At 54.5% G+C, this 14,296-nt stretch overlaps 1 protein-coding gene across 7 annotated transcripts; it reads right to left on the bottom strand.

The window, feature by feature from the left end:
* Positions 1 to 1,178: 1,178 nt before the first annotated feature.
* IRF5 (interferon regulatory factor 5) lies at positions 1,179 to 13,861 on the bottom strand. 7 transcript variants are annotated; one of them, XM_061165762.1, is made up of 12 exons: positions 13,771 to 13,847; positions 10,670 to 10,759; positions 10,068 to 10,174; positions 9,556 to 9,627; positions 8,282 to 8,487; positions 6,185 to 6,374; positions 5,733 to 5,779; positions 5,226 to 5,259; positions 4,773 to 5,048; positions 4,145 to 4,537; positions 3,940 to 4,058; positions 2,629 to 3,647 (listed from the first exon to the last, which is right to left on the bottom strand). In XM_061165762.1, the coding sequence occupies exons 5-12, from the start codon at positions 8,474 to 8,476 to the stop codon at positions 3,402 to 3,404; spliced, it is 1,500 nt and encodes a 499-aa protein (XP_061021745.1). In that variant the 5' UTR covers positions 8,477 to 8,487; positions 9,556 to 9,627; positions 10,068 to 10,174; positions 10,670 to 10,759; positions 13,771 to 13,847; the 3' UTR covers positions 2,629 to 3,401. The 7 variants fall into 7 exon arrangements, with proteins under 7 accessions (XP_061021743.1, XP_061021744.1, XP_061021745.1 ...); XM_061165760.1 differs by lacking the exons at positions 9,556 to 9,627; positions 13,771 to 13,847 and adding an exon at positions 1,179 to 1,360 and having other exon boundaries at positions 3,391 to 3,647; positions 10,670 to 13,163; XM_061165761.1 differs by lacking the exons at positions 9,556 to 9,627; positions 13,771 to 13,847 and adding an exon at positions 1,179 to 1,356 and having other exon boundaries at positions 3,391 to 3,647; positions 10,670 to 13,163.
* Positions 13,862 to 14,296: the final 435 nt, after the last annotated feature.

Here is a 14,296-nt window from a genome sequence, read left to right as displayed (position 1 = left end):
CACCAAAAAATAGCCTTTGGAATATATATCCTATTATATATCAGGAACATCTCCACAGCTACAGTATTGAAAGCCAGAACTCTTGTTAATTGTTCTCACTGCTGAGTCTTCAGTGTCAGATTGCTTTAGACTACTTCATACAGATAGTCTTGCTAACAATTTTTGTCATAGCAAGGATACCCAACTATATTTCAGTTTAAAAGGGAACTGTTTGGGATCAGGTATCCTAATATAATATTGTCTTCCTGCTTGACATTGTCTAGTGGAAGTAGAATGAGTCTTATACCTCAATTAATCATAAAGTTCCCATGGAGCTGTTCCCTTATTTCCATGACTGACTGAGCCAAGAGATTTTAGTCATAATTGTGTGAAACACAAATCACCCATTGGGCCTATTCCCAGCAAGATTTTACTAAGGAGATGTAACTTGTAATTTTTATGTATCTGTTCTATAAAGATCAATAACTTGAGAGTGTATTGTAAATAAGTTGGTATCTTTTGGATGGCATCCACACCTCATGAATGCAAAGTATGTGTCCACCTTGTGTAGCCCTGGTACTAAGTCGCTTTACAAGGATGAAAGCCAAAATCCAGAGAAGTTAAATATCCAAGATTTTGCAACAAGGTATGCTAAATTTTGGTCAGATGTATTACTAGCAAGTGAGAAGGTTGCCTTGTGAGAACACTCCGCTGACAAAAATGGGGGAAAGCTATCAATATTCTCTCCAAGTGGACAAAGGCTGAGAAGTTCTTCAGGCTAGTGAAAAGCTGAATAAAAGGAAGGAGTCTTGAATTAAAAGGGAGTATTATGTCGGATACAAGGATGAACTTGGGGAGGAGAAGCCTTGAAGAAGTGAGGGAAACTACTGGATGCTAAAGAGGTGTATTCACCCCCGGGATCATAAGCATCAGTATTCTGTGGATTCCAACCTGCACACTAGCAGAGGCCACCAGGGCAAAGGCCACTACCAAGTGGAACTGGAGCCTAGTAGCTAGGGAGCAGTGAATGGCAAGGCGTTGTCCTGGCTTAAACTCTGGAACTTAATGATATTCAATATCTGCTATTGTGGGGCCAGCAGGGCGGGGAGGAGGTGGGAGTAGAGCGGCTAGTGTTCCATCCACCACTGGCTACTACAACACAGTTACCATACAGGAAATGATGGCCAGGTATGCTGGGGTTTTTTGTTTTTTGCTTTCAGTTTTGTTTTATTTAAGAAATCAAAATGCAAGTAGAAGCCAAAGGAGGATCCTCAGTAGCCACTGCACTGCCTGCAGTATTGGAGAAGTCAGTCCAGGGATGATCGCCTACTTCATTATTTCATCTCCTCTGGTGAGAATGGCACTTCATCTCTGTGTCTTCCTTGCAAAAAACCATGAGAGACATCAGATAAAACCAAACTGAGAGACATTCTAAAATGTACCCTCCAAGCCATCCAAATCATCAAAAACCAGGGAAGTCTGAGAAACCGTTAAATCAGTGATGGCTGGGGAGACACGATCACTAAATGTAATGTGATCCTTTGGATAGGGTGCTAGAACAGAAAAAGTATGAGATTAAAAACTAATGAAATCTGAATAAAGAGTGGAATTTAGATAATAATGATGTGTGCATTTTGTTTCATTAGTTGTGACAAATGTTCCATAGCAATGTGAGGTACAGTGTAAGATGTTAACAGTCAGGGAAACTGGGTATGGGTTATATAGGCACTCTATTAGCTACTTTCCTGTAAATCTAAAACTATTTTAAGATTTTTTTTTAAAATCACTAAAATCTGCACAGGCCACTTAACCATATGAAGATGCTCATCCTTGTTCATAATGAGAGATGGTAGAGATACTATTTCTCACCTATCAGATTGGCAAAAATCCAAAAAATTGACATTATAATCTGTTGAGATTGTGGGGAAACAGCTACACTCAGAGATTTATCTGGATTCTGCCTATATCTAAAATTAGACACATTTTTATCCTTTGGCCCAGAAATCCCATTTCTGTGGATCCATCCTAAAGATACACTGGCAAAAGTAATAAAAAGACATAAATATGCACAAGCTTATCCACTGTAGTGTTGATAATTTAGATGAGAAAGACTATGAATTGATAATTATTGAAGCTACTATGTGGGAATTTTATACCATTCTCCCTACTTTCACAGATGTTAAAAATATTCCATAAAAAAAGATAACAGCAAAATTGTTCAGGTCAGAAAATTACATCTATAAGCCAGATTCAAACAGTGACCTCCCAATTTGCATGCATTGTCCTAATATATTTAGTAGCATATGAATGAATATACATGAGGATAACAGATAGTAATGGTCCTTGGTTGAGATCCAGCCCTTTTTCACCATTTCTTATGGGAAAATTTATTTGGACAGGATCTTAGACTCTGCACACATTTAAAAGTCCACACCCTTGCTTCAGCCGGCTTCCTCCTGGAAAGCAAAGCCAGCCAGCTGAGTGCTTGTGAAGGCCCCACTGACTCATCAGCCTGGAAGGCAGGCCCTCCCTGTGTCAACAGCCCCAGAGCAGGAGGGCAGGTGCTGGGGTAAAGAGAGCTAGCTGGCAGGAGAAATATGGTCCAGTAAACAGCATGGGAGCAACTGGTACTGAAAAACAATGACTGAGTCTGTTTTTAATATTTATTAATCCAAAAATACATAAATGTCCCCTTTCTATCCCAGGTTCTTAGTCTCTCAAGGGAGGTAGCTGCCAGACTTAGTATCTGGTATAATACTTAATCTGTCTCTGGATGTTTTGAGGAAATGAGGCTCAAGCTGTGTGTGTGTGTGTGTGTGTGTGTGCACACGCGCACACGCGCGCGCTCAGTCATGTCCAACTGTGAACCCATGGACTGTAGCCCAGCAGGCTCCTCTGTCCATGGGATTTTCCAGGCAAGAATACTGGAGTAGGCTGCCATTTCCTCCCCCAGGGGATCAACGCTAAAGCTAGGGAACCCCCAAATCAGGCCCATGCCCTGCAGAGAACCTGCCAGGGAGGTCTGACCCCCAGCACTTGACTCTTCTTGCCAGAAGAAATGAGGCAGCCACAAGAAGGAACTGCTTTGGGGCAAATCCCTCTGTACATCTAGGCCCCCTGAGTTGGCAGAATTCCTTCCCTCCACGCTGGTGCTGATGGCCGAGTTCCCCCAGAGCCAGTCCAGGAGAGACATATGCATGAAGGCAGAGTCCTCAAAGCAAAAACTGGCTTCCAGCTTCCCTCAGCTTCTGAGGAGACCCTGGAACTCGGGCCTCTTTTCCCTCTTCTTCATGACCCAGATTCACTTCTGGAGACCCCAAGATAGGACCCTGCCGCTCATCAGGTGCCCCCAGGAACTTTCGCCCTCCACATCTCTGCACAGCCACCCAGGAAACCTGGGCCAGTCACTACCTGCAGCCTCCTTACTGCATGTCAACTGGGTGCATGGGCCAGGGTCCCTGTGCAGCACTGAGGCCGGGCATGGCAGGGGTTTGGGCCACAGGCTGCAGATGCTGCTGGGACAGCCAGATGTGATGGAGCTCCTTGAATTGTTCCACCATGCGGTCTTTGAGGTCTGGGTTTGAGATCTGTAGCCGGATGCTGTCAGCTGACCAAGAAAGCTCCCCCGAGAACATCTCCAACAATAGCCGGGCTGCTACAGGTACCACCTAAGCGGGTGAAGAGGAGACAGAACAGGGTGAACCGTCTGGATCGGCAGGGCTGTCCGATCGAGTTATGCATGAGGGGGTCCACCAGGGGGCAGGTGGTAGTCTACATCCACCAGAAGGGGCCCCAACTTCTTCATGAAAAGGCAGCGTATGTGTGAGCAGTGCCGGTCCTCAATTAACTGACAGCTGAATTCACACTACCCAGACAGCCCTGCCCCTCCACCCTGGGGCAAGGGCCCAGGATTCCCCAATATTCAAAGCTGAGTTCGGGGGGTTGGTGACCGGAGTATACCTGTACAGTGATGAGCTTCTTCTCCCGGGGTTTGCAGTCAGGCCACTCCTCCCCAAAGCAGAAGAAGATCTCAAACGGGGGTGGGGTGTTGGTCTGGCCCTTCTGGAATAGGATGAGCTCTGCATTGAGATCAAAACCAGTCAGAGGCGGGCACCAGGCCCCTGGACAAAAAGAGACCCAGAGGAACACAAGGTGGGGCCCTCACCATTGAGAAAGTCCTCCAGGCTGAAGAGTTTGGTCTTGACTTCCCGCTGGATGGGGTTGGGGTGTGAGCCATGGGCTGAGGCACAGGGCCCGCTCCAGAACACCTTGCACTGGCACAGGCGGATGGCATACAGATCCTGGCCTTGTAGCTGAAGGATGAGCCCACGGTCCAGGACGTCTAGCAGCTGGTTGGTATAAAAGCGCTGCTTCTCGCTGGGGATGTCCTCGGGGCTGGGGAAGCGCACTTGCTCCAGGCTCACGGGGCCAAAGAGCTCCACCTGCTCCTGGGTGGCCTCCAGTTGGCTGTAGAAGAGCCGGCAGCCTTGAGGGTTGCTGATGGTGAGGGCCCGGGGTGGCCGGCCCCGGTATTGGAACTTGATCTCCAGGTCGGTCACTGCAGGACAGAGAGGCAGGGCCGCCCCGCCCATGAGCCCCATGCCTCCCCATTCTGCCGCCCACTGATCTTCTCTGCCCTCTCTGCCCTGTGGCCAGGCCATCATCAGTCCTCCCCACTTCCCTCCCAGCCAAGCAGGGACTGGTATGGGCATTTTTGTTCTTCTCTTCGTCATCCTCCACCCTCCCAACTGCTCCTCCCTGCCTGCCCTCCCCTTCCTCCCATGGGTTCTTACGAGGCAGCATGTGGGGGCTGATCAACAGGTCAGGCAGGAGTTGTTCGCCTGTGGGGGGCAGGCTGGTAGACAGGGGCCCAGGCTGCGGGTGCGAGCTCGGCAGGACCTCAGAAAACACCTCCCCAAAGTCAGCGGCGTTGCCAGGAGCAGGGATCAGAAGACTGGGGCCTGGAGCAGGGGGGGCCAACACCACAGGTGGCTGGAGAGTGGGTGGCCACTTAACATCCTCTTTGGGTAAAGAATAGGGTGCCATGGCAGGGCCGGGCTGCACTGCTTCTATAGAAGGTGGGAGTGGACAAAATTTTAATGTCACTTCTAGGAACTGCCTCCAGGCTCACCTACTTTCAGCCCTGGGCCATCCCCCAGCCTCCCTTCAGCCCCCTCCCAGGTACCTGTGGTCCCCGCAGCTCCTCCTTATACTAGACCCCCAATCACACCACCTCCCAGCCCCACCTGTGATGCTCAGGCCTGGTAACATCTTCTGGAGCTGAAGAGAAGACACAGGCAAAGGAGGAGCGAGGAGGCCAGAGAGAGAAGGGAGGACAGGTTATTAAACTGATCCGATGCTGAAGAACGAGACCCACAAGGCAACTCCTTGTTCTTCATCTTAGGCGAGGCCAGACCCTCAGGCCCAGCTCTGCCATCCCAGGCATGTCAGTAGGCTCTTGGTGCCCCAGTTTCTGCTTCTGCAGGTGGGAATACCTACTAAGCCTCAACTACTGAGGCTGAGACCATACGTGAGCATGTTTTCTACCAACAGAGTCCCAGGGAGGTTCAAGGTGGTGACTTTGTTCCTGTCCCCAGAATCCCAAGAGATGAAACCCAGAGAAGGGCTGCAGAAACAGCAGCAGGCTCCAGAGGAATGGAACTGCCCAGTCCTGCAGTGGAGTGGGATAAGCAACCAGGCCTAATGAGGCCCAACGTATTGGCGCAGGCTGCCAAGTGTGCCCCCAAACTCACTTCTTCCTCTTCTTCCTCTTCAGCGTTATCCTCGCTGGGCTGTGACTCTGCAGCAGGAGACAGAAATGAAAGACCGGAAGGGAGTCAGTGGGGGAGAGGGAGGAAGGTCTTCAGGGCTCCAGGTGGCTTCTCTCCTGCCCAGAGCTGCCCAAACACAGAGGGAAGGGCTGCTCAGCCACCTGCAATCACTGGGGACCCTACCCCTGACCCCACGGCGCTCCCCTCCCTGGGTCACCTGACCTACATTCACTGGAGCCAAGAACCAGGATGGGGTGAGGAAATCAAACCCGGTGGGGAGGGGCCTGGTCCATGCCAGGCTGCTCCTAGCCTCACCAGTGATCCACTCCTGGGTTTCTGCCCGAGCAGCACGTCCCCAACCACTGCACACTGGAGGGACCCCAGGCCTCTGTGCATAGTCCCCTAGGTGGCCCACACACAGCCAGGCTGGATACCTGCGGGAGCCGGGCCATTGGAGCAGACCTCGTAGATCTTGTAGGGCTGAGGCGGCATGTCCCGGGGCCCGTCATAGATGAGGCGGAAGTCACGGCTCTTGTTCAGGGCACAGCGCAGGTTGGCCTTCCACTTGGCCGGATCGGCCTCATCCACACCCTCGGTGTACTTCCCCGTCTCCTTGGCCCAGGCCTAGGGCAGGAAGACAAGACAGACGACCACAGAGAACCTCGCCCCTCACCGAAGCCCAGCCCCTCCGGGCCAGGGGGAGTCACTGCTATGGATGAGACCATCACACAGGCCAAGCCCAGTGCCCACCTGCAAAGTGGGAGTTAGGAGGCCAGTCTCTTAAGGCTCCAAGAAGCTAAAGGAAATCTAGATGCTTTGAAAGGCATCATATTTACTGGTCTTGAGATGGCAAACAGGTATAATCTCTAAGGAGGATGGGATGACATGGTGGATAAGAGGGGTCTGGAGAAGAACTAGGTTTGGATCGGAATCTGCCACCGCCACCTGTGTGCAGGGTCGTGTCACTTTGCCTCTCTCTGTTCTGGTCTCCCCATCACAGCACTGCCTCGCAGTGTGGTGGTGAAGACTCAGGCCTAATGCCCATAAAACTCTCTGAACTGTGTCTCCCCTTGGGATGGACTCTGTACACTTTGGCTGTTGGTATTATTATGATAATGATTTTTTTTTGGCCTCACCATGTGGCTTAAGGGATCTCAGCTCTCTGACCAGGGATTGAATCAGGCCATGGCAATGAAAGTGTTCAAGTCCTAACCACTAGATCACCAGGGAACTCCCAGTACTGTTATTTTGGAGAGTAATTTGGTTGATCTCTGGATTACACATGTTTCCATCCTTTAACTCAGTAATTTGACTTCTGGGAATTTATCCGACAGATAAAGATGCATCCACACAAAAGCTTACATATATAAGCTTATTCATTGCAGCTCTGTTTCTAAAAGAAAAAGACCCTCAATTATCTAAATGTCTATCAATGGGGGCTGGTTAAATTATGGCCAACCCATAAAATGGAATATTGGGCAACAAGAAAAAAAAAAGAAGGAAGTTTTTTATGTACTGACATGTCGTAATCTTCAAAATATGAGGTGCAGAAGAAGATGTAAACATCTACCATTTTTGTCAAAAGTAGGGGAAAGGATAGGCACATATTTGCTTGCATATATATAAAAATCCCTCAGGAAGGATAAACAAGAAACCGAGAATACAAACTGTCCCAAAGAAGGAGGTTGGGTGTCTGGGGGACTGTCTCCCATCTGGAAGACTTTTTGCAATTTACACTTTAAATGTTGAAGTATGTGACCATGTTACTTATTCAAAAATGAGAAATGGATTTGAAAGGAACCTTGAAAAGACAAACACTAAGCGCAAACACTAAGCAATACATGGCCAAAACTTTAAAAATAAGCATTCTCTTTGACCCAGAAGTGTTTAACTCTAGGAACTAACCCCAAAGAAAACCATTTGAGATGTGCCAAGGATAAGCGTTTAGAGGGTGTCCATGGCAGTGTGGTCTTCAACATGGAGACCCTGAAAGCAACCTGAGGTGTCCAAAATCTGGGACTGGGTGACTAGTGTGCTCCCTGCTCCGATGGAACATTCAGTGGCATTTGAATGTGGCATTTGTTGGAGTGGAAAAGCCAGTCCTGATGTTGGGTAGAAAATGCAGATTACAAAATAGAATCTATAGCTCGATTCCATCTTTGCACTTCATATACACAAGGAGAAAACTGATAATACAAGTGAAAAAATATTCATAGTATTAAGATTATGGGGGAATTCTGTTGTCCTTTAAGCGCATGTGTACACCAAATGTACATCCTGGGCAGGCGCTCACGTGTGACGAAAAAGTACAAAGAGGGGGAGGAGGAGGAGTTACCCGAAGGTCTCCTGGGGCCCCTCAGTCCTCACCTTGCTCCGGGAATCAGGTTAGAAAGGTTGCCCAGCAGTGATGCCTGCAGCCCCTTAGCCCTGGCCTGGGGTCGCCGGCCACAAGGCAGCTGGCAGAGTGGCCAGTCTGAGCTGTAGAGGGGAGTCCTCTTCTAGGGAAGGGCCTTCAGGGGCCCAGGGCTTACCTTGAAGATGGTGTTATCTCCGTCATGGCTGGGGCCATGCCGCGTGGCGTGGCGCCAGGGGATGTAAAACAATTTCTTTTCCCCGTTGACCCACTGAAGCCCTGGGTACTGGCAGCTGTTGACCTGGGCCACCAGCCAGGGCTTCAGCCGCACGCGGCGGGGCGGAAGCAGGGCGGCGGGGGCCGGCTGGTTCATGGCACAGGCGTCTGCCGGAGAGAGCAGGGGGCGGTCAGGGCACATCAGGGGGCCGAGCCGTGGCCCATAGGGCTCCCCCTCCCTCCCAGCACAGGAGGCCCGAGTCTCTCCAGCCTGTCCAGATGCTTAAGTCAGTTCTCCTCTCCAACCATCAGCTTTTCTGTCACAAGATCCCTGCGTCTGGGCTTTGTGTTTGAGGGAAAGGAAGGAGGGGTACACAGCTGTAGGGGTGTCCCACCCAGACGTTCTGTGCCCGGCGGGGCAGCAATTCCCCAGCTGCTGTGAGTCCAAGCACAGCACGGAGCTGCCCATTGTGAGAGAACTGCCTTCAGCCACCCCACTCGGGCCAGGCCCACCCCTCCCGTCTGTGGGGGACAGCCCACAGTCAGAGACACACACAGGGACAAAGGGCCGGTCCTCTTGCTTCAGGTGGAGCATATGAGCGCTCCAGGGTCCCCGAAAGGTTCTCGCTGAAGCCAGTCTCCGGCTGAGCCCACATCCTTGCTTAGCTTTCTTCCTGCTTCCCCTGTCCCCCTCCCTCTCCCTCACCAAACCAACTTCCAAGAAACCCCGCTAAGACAAGGCAGAACCTGTGAGTCAGGGAGGGGTTTCCACACCCAGTCCTCAGAGCTTCCTTCCTTCCTCGGTTTCCCTCAGGGATGAAGCTTCCCATCCTCCCCCAACTTAGATATCTTGAAAGAAATCCCATGAGCCAACTCCATCTACCGCCTGAATCACTGGCAAGGACAGTGGCCACCAAACTTAGGACTTCTGCTCTTCGAGGCAGCAATTTCCTAGACTCTGGTTCCTCCACCAACCATGCATTCGTTCGGCAGCGCCTTATGTTTGCTGTGGATCCACAGAGATCCGGTCCCCGCGGGAGCCAGCGCCACCCCCACCCTGGGCCACAGTCTTGCCTCCCTAGTCAGAGGCCAGCTGGCCACCGGGAATCCCTGCCTCCTCCCCTCCACCTGCCAGCCCCTCTCCGGACCCTGGACTGAAACTCCTCTTCACTGTCCTGAGCCCGCTCTCACTCTGCCCCACTCCTGCGTGGTTTCTCCCCTGCACCTGCCCCTCACCTGTGAGCCCAGGGTCAGCGACAGAAGGGACGGAGCCATCAGAGCCCCCCGTCCTGAGACTCAGAGGAGACTCTGTCGGTGGGCAAGGAAGGAGCAAAGGGCTGAGCCACGATGAGAACTGAGGCTGCCTCCCACCCCGGGCCCTAGGTTTCTGAGCACATGTGAGTTAGGTGGGCGTGCAATTGTGTGTGTAAGAGGACACACACTGCGCATGCACCACACTCCTCTCCCACTTCTTTGGTCCATCCGTCCCCTGTAGAAGATGCTCCACAAGTGGCGGAGAGGGAGTGGTGGCCATGACGGTGGCATAGGGATGGGGTGGGCCGGGGTCTTCCTAAGAAGTCATGATTCCTGGAACAAGGGTGCCAACACTAGCCCTCCGGGCTGGGTCCCCCAACACTCACACCTCCCTCTCCAGAGCACCATGGGCCGCCCTGAACTCTTCTCCATTGAGACAAGTGGGGCTCTTATTCCACCCTGCACTGCCTCCCCCACCCGGACATCTTGCTTACTTTTCAGGTCAGTGGGCAACCTCTTCAAAGGCAGGAGTGCCTCCCGTTCTTTCTTCCTCACCACTCGCCCCTCCTGGGCATCTGCACTTACTGGACCAAAGTAGGACCTAAGGAAGGCCAGCCAGATGTTGGAAGCGTCTGTCCTCGCTCTCCCCACCCCACTGCCACCCCAACCAACCCTGCTCTCCCCAGGATCCTCCTCTGACTCAAAGGTGAGACCAGAACCAAGAGGAAAGCTGTGAGGCCTGTGAGGCAGGTGAGGGTCTGAGGTGGGCAGGCCTGTCAGGGAAGGGATGACTGAAGGAAATGAGGTATCTGGGTGGCTGATGTAAACACTCAGTGGGGTGGGGATGAGAAATACCCCCGTGTGGCAGAAAGACTAGGGTTCAAGTCAACACCAAGACAGCCTCCCCTGAGACAGACTACATCCTTGCTCTTCAGCAAAGGCACCCAACCACAGGCTGGACTGTTGCTGGGAGCAAAGGCTTCTGGGAGTACACAAGTCTTGGTGGGCTTCCTGGCCTGCACTGGGACACACACACACACACACCCCATCATCTAGGCCTGCTTCAGAATGTCCCCTGAAATTCCCTGCCCAGCACCTTTCTGGGTTGTGGCGGCTAAGTGCCACCTCCACGCTGCTAAGGATTCTCGTCTGTGGGCCTCTCCCCAGAGCAGTGCTCAGTGCTGGGCTGCAACAGAGAGGGTGGGAGAGCACCCGGCCCTGCCCCCAGGTCTCAGAAGATGGGTGGCTCGGTTCCCCTTTCTGAACTAGCCTCCACCCAGCCCTAGGGGAAACGAAAGTGGCCAGACAGGACAACTCGGAAACCTGACTCACTATGAGCTGGGGGAGGGAAGGGATGTGGAGAAAATCACATTAGGGTCCCCCCGACCAAATGCTCCATCTCTCATCCTGTAGCCCATCCCCCAACCCTCAAGCCCGCTGGCAGTCATCATCCATTGTGTGATTCACAGCATTGGAGAGCTTCATCCAATTTGTGTATGTAGCATCCCCACGCCTCCCAAAGGCCTGGGTCCTAGAACAGACGGGCGACAGTCATAGCAGCGGGCCATTCTGGGTGCGAGAAGGTGGACTGAGGAAAGTTCTGTTGACAGAGGGCAAGGCAAGCTTCCCTGATGACCCTCACACATAGTCCAGGCTACAGTTGTGCCAGAGGTGGTGAACTGAGAGGCCAGGAAGGTCGATTTCTCTGCCCAGGGCAAGGAGGACGTCAGGGCAAGTCCCGCCGCACTGCTCTACAACACAAACTCTGACCTCTTGGCAGTAAGGTGCAGCCCCTTCTAGCAGCACAGGGCTGGGCTCGGGAGAGGGCCTCCCACCAAAAGCCTGGCCAGGGCCAAGAGAGGGTCTGCCCAGCATGCCACACAGGGAGCTTCAGCCACAGGTCTGCCTGCATCTAGGGGCATCAGGACCAGGCTCAGCATCAGCTCCCCAAGGAGGCTTCTTCCTGCCTGGAGATGGGCTTAGACCCGAGGCAAGCTGTCCCAATGCCAGGAGTTCTGAATTTCAGTGCCTTAGCGCTCCATCCCTGCTTCGCTCCAGATAGAAGCAGGCTCCAGACAGAAGCAGTCACTCAGATTCCCAGGGGGTCCCAGAAGGGCAGCCCTGAGAAAGTCCATCCTATACCCCTCCCCCGCCAGGAAAGTGGCTCACGAGGTAAAGAATCTGCCTGCAATACTTTGTTCTAGAATACCAGGTTCTATCTCTGGATGGGGAAGATCCCCTGGAGGAGGGCATGGCAACCCACTCCAGTATTCTTGCCTGGAGAATCCCCTGGACAGAGGAGCCTGGTGTGCTGCAGTCCATGGGGTCACAAAGAGTCAGACACAACTGAGCAACTATATACACACACACATGCCCCTCGTGGCTGCTGGGAGGAGGACTTGACTTCCCATCAGAATGCAGGCTGGTCAGGGGGTCTGCCCTGACTCCTCAACAGCTGTGCAGGTTTGCAGCCCCTAGACTAGCCTTGTGGATTAGAGCCCTGAAAGATGGGGGAAAGCCTGATGAGCATATATCAGCTTCCATGGAAACATCAAAGGAGGAGTTGCCTGCTGAGGACCTGAGGAAGGCCCTATTATAGGGGAAGGGGCAGCCCAGGAGCATCTCCAGAGGCGCACAGGCCCCACATCTCCTGAAGTCCCAGGAACCAGCCACAAGGAAAGCCTAAACCGTGGGTACCAGGGACCCCCTAGGGGAGGAGGCTCTGCAGCCCCCAGTAGTGCGCGATCAGTAAGCCCTTGCACCTCCTGAATTTGATTCAGACGTTTCCTGCAAACTCCACACCAAACTCCTGGAGAAGGCATGGGTGCCCTGCGCCCAGCGAGACCTTAAGCCCCTCCCCCTCCAGGGGAGACGAGCTGAGACTCCAGGGCGGCAGATGTGGGCAGAAAGACGCTTCCCTCGGCTTCCTCTGGGGGCATGATGGGGTAAGGCCAAGGCGCAGTGGGGGAAACCCCAGGGTCAAAAAAAGGGTGGTTTCCTAAGGCTTCCCTTGACTTGCTGGAGCCCCAGTACCCAGCCCTATAACCCTGCTCTCTCCCGGGAGACTCTAGCTTTCTCCATCGACCCCTTCCCTCGTCCTTACTGGTCCTGGTCACTCATCCCCTCTCTGGGCGCGCAGAGCGCCCCAGCTCGGCTCTGCTCACAAGACAGTCCCCGCAGGTGCCACCCGGGTCAGCTTGGCCGCGCCTCTTGGCCCAGCCCACTGAACTACCCCGATCCGCTCCCCGGCCCGGAGCGCTGGTTTAGGGTCTGCCTCTCAGACCGCTCCTCAGGGTGGTGGCGCCACCGCCCTCATCCCCGCTCTGATGGGCACAGGGTGGCGGCGAAGCCAGGGAAGTCCCCTCCGCCCCAGCTCCCCACAGCCAGATCCGGTGCCTCCGGGGCCAGAGAGACAACTGCGCGCCCGGGCCGCGCAGGTGTTCACCGTCTCCTATCCCGCAACACCGTCACACTGGTCTCACTTTCCCTCCACTTTTAGATTCTCGATTGTTTCCTTCTGATGTTCGGGGGAAGGCCGTAGAGAAACTAGTCTACGAAGTATCACGTCCGTACTTCTCGCTTAGGAGGGTCAGCACCTTCTTTTCTTGGCTGCAAGTAAAAGAACAGCCGGCGCCTCGCCTGACACCATCTTCCTACCCACTCTCTGCCCGAATTCTTTCCATTGGCCTTAAGATCCAGGGAGAGATGAACCTCTTAAACCGCATTCTCTTTCTGGAAAGGATGAGGGGAGGGCTGCCCGGTGAAGGGGGATCGGGGAGCACAGAATTCTAGGGGGAATCGGGGCTTTCCCTCCATGGCCCAAGCCGGGCACTGCCCATCCCATGGCAGCCGGGCGCTGCCCATCCTCCGCGAAGGCGAGAGGAAGGGAGAAAAGCTGGAGAGCTGGCGCCCCTGGCAGCGATGCGGACTCCGCCGCCCGCGCCTCGGGGCTCCTCGGGTGCCTTCTGGACCAAGGCTGCTGGTGCGGGGCACCCCACTCTGATCAAGACACAGGAGGCATCTTGGAGGCCCCCCACCACGGCGGGGCGCGTCCTGCCTTGGGCTTCCCCCACCCCGAGCTCGGGCACCTGGAAGAGCCGGACGCTGACCCCTCCCGCCCGCCCGCTTCAGTGCCCAGCCCGCCGCCAGCAGGTGCCCCGCGGGCGCGGAGAGGAGCGCGCGGCCGCCGGGACCTACCTGTCTGCTGTGAGCCCGCGTGGCTGCGCCCGGGAGCCTCGGCCAGGCGGTGGGGCCGAGCCGCGCTGTCCTGGAGCCGCGCGGGTCCGCCCGCCCGCTCGCCACTTCCGCATCACCCGCCCCCGCCCCTGGGCCGCGGCCGCCCAGCCTCGGTGCGCCGGCAGCGCCCCGCCCTGCCCCGCAGAGCCACCCTGGGGTCCCCGCGCAGACGCAGCGACCGAGGGACGGGGCCGAGCCTCGGGCCAGGCTGGTTCCCCTGCAGCTCAGGGCCTGGCGGAGACGCGCGCCAGTGCGGTGGCCTGGACGGACTGCTGGGCTCCTTCAGAAATCTGGAGGCGACAAGAGTCGTTCCACAACCTCAGCCCCCCACCCCACCCTGCCATGGTGATCGGCTGGGCCCGGGAACTTCCTAGCCTGTCCCTCCGGGAGCTCTAGATCGGAGCGGACACTGGCGGTCAGCCGAGCCATGTAGGAGCGCGGTGGGGGCACTGGTAGCGCCTGGCCCTCGCCCCACGCGCCCGCGAAC

The sequence above is a fragment of the Dama dama genome, chromosome 18, assembly GCF_033118175.1.
Source record: "Dama dama isolate Ldn47 chromosome 18, ASM3311817v1, whole genome shotgun sequence".
Taxonomy (NCBI): Eukaryota; Metazoa; Chordata; class Mammalia; order Artiodactyla; family Cervidae; genus Dama; species Dama dama.
This window is presented reverse-complemented; position numbering and strand designations above follow the sequence as displayed.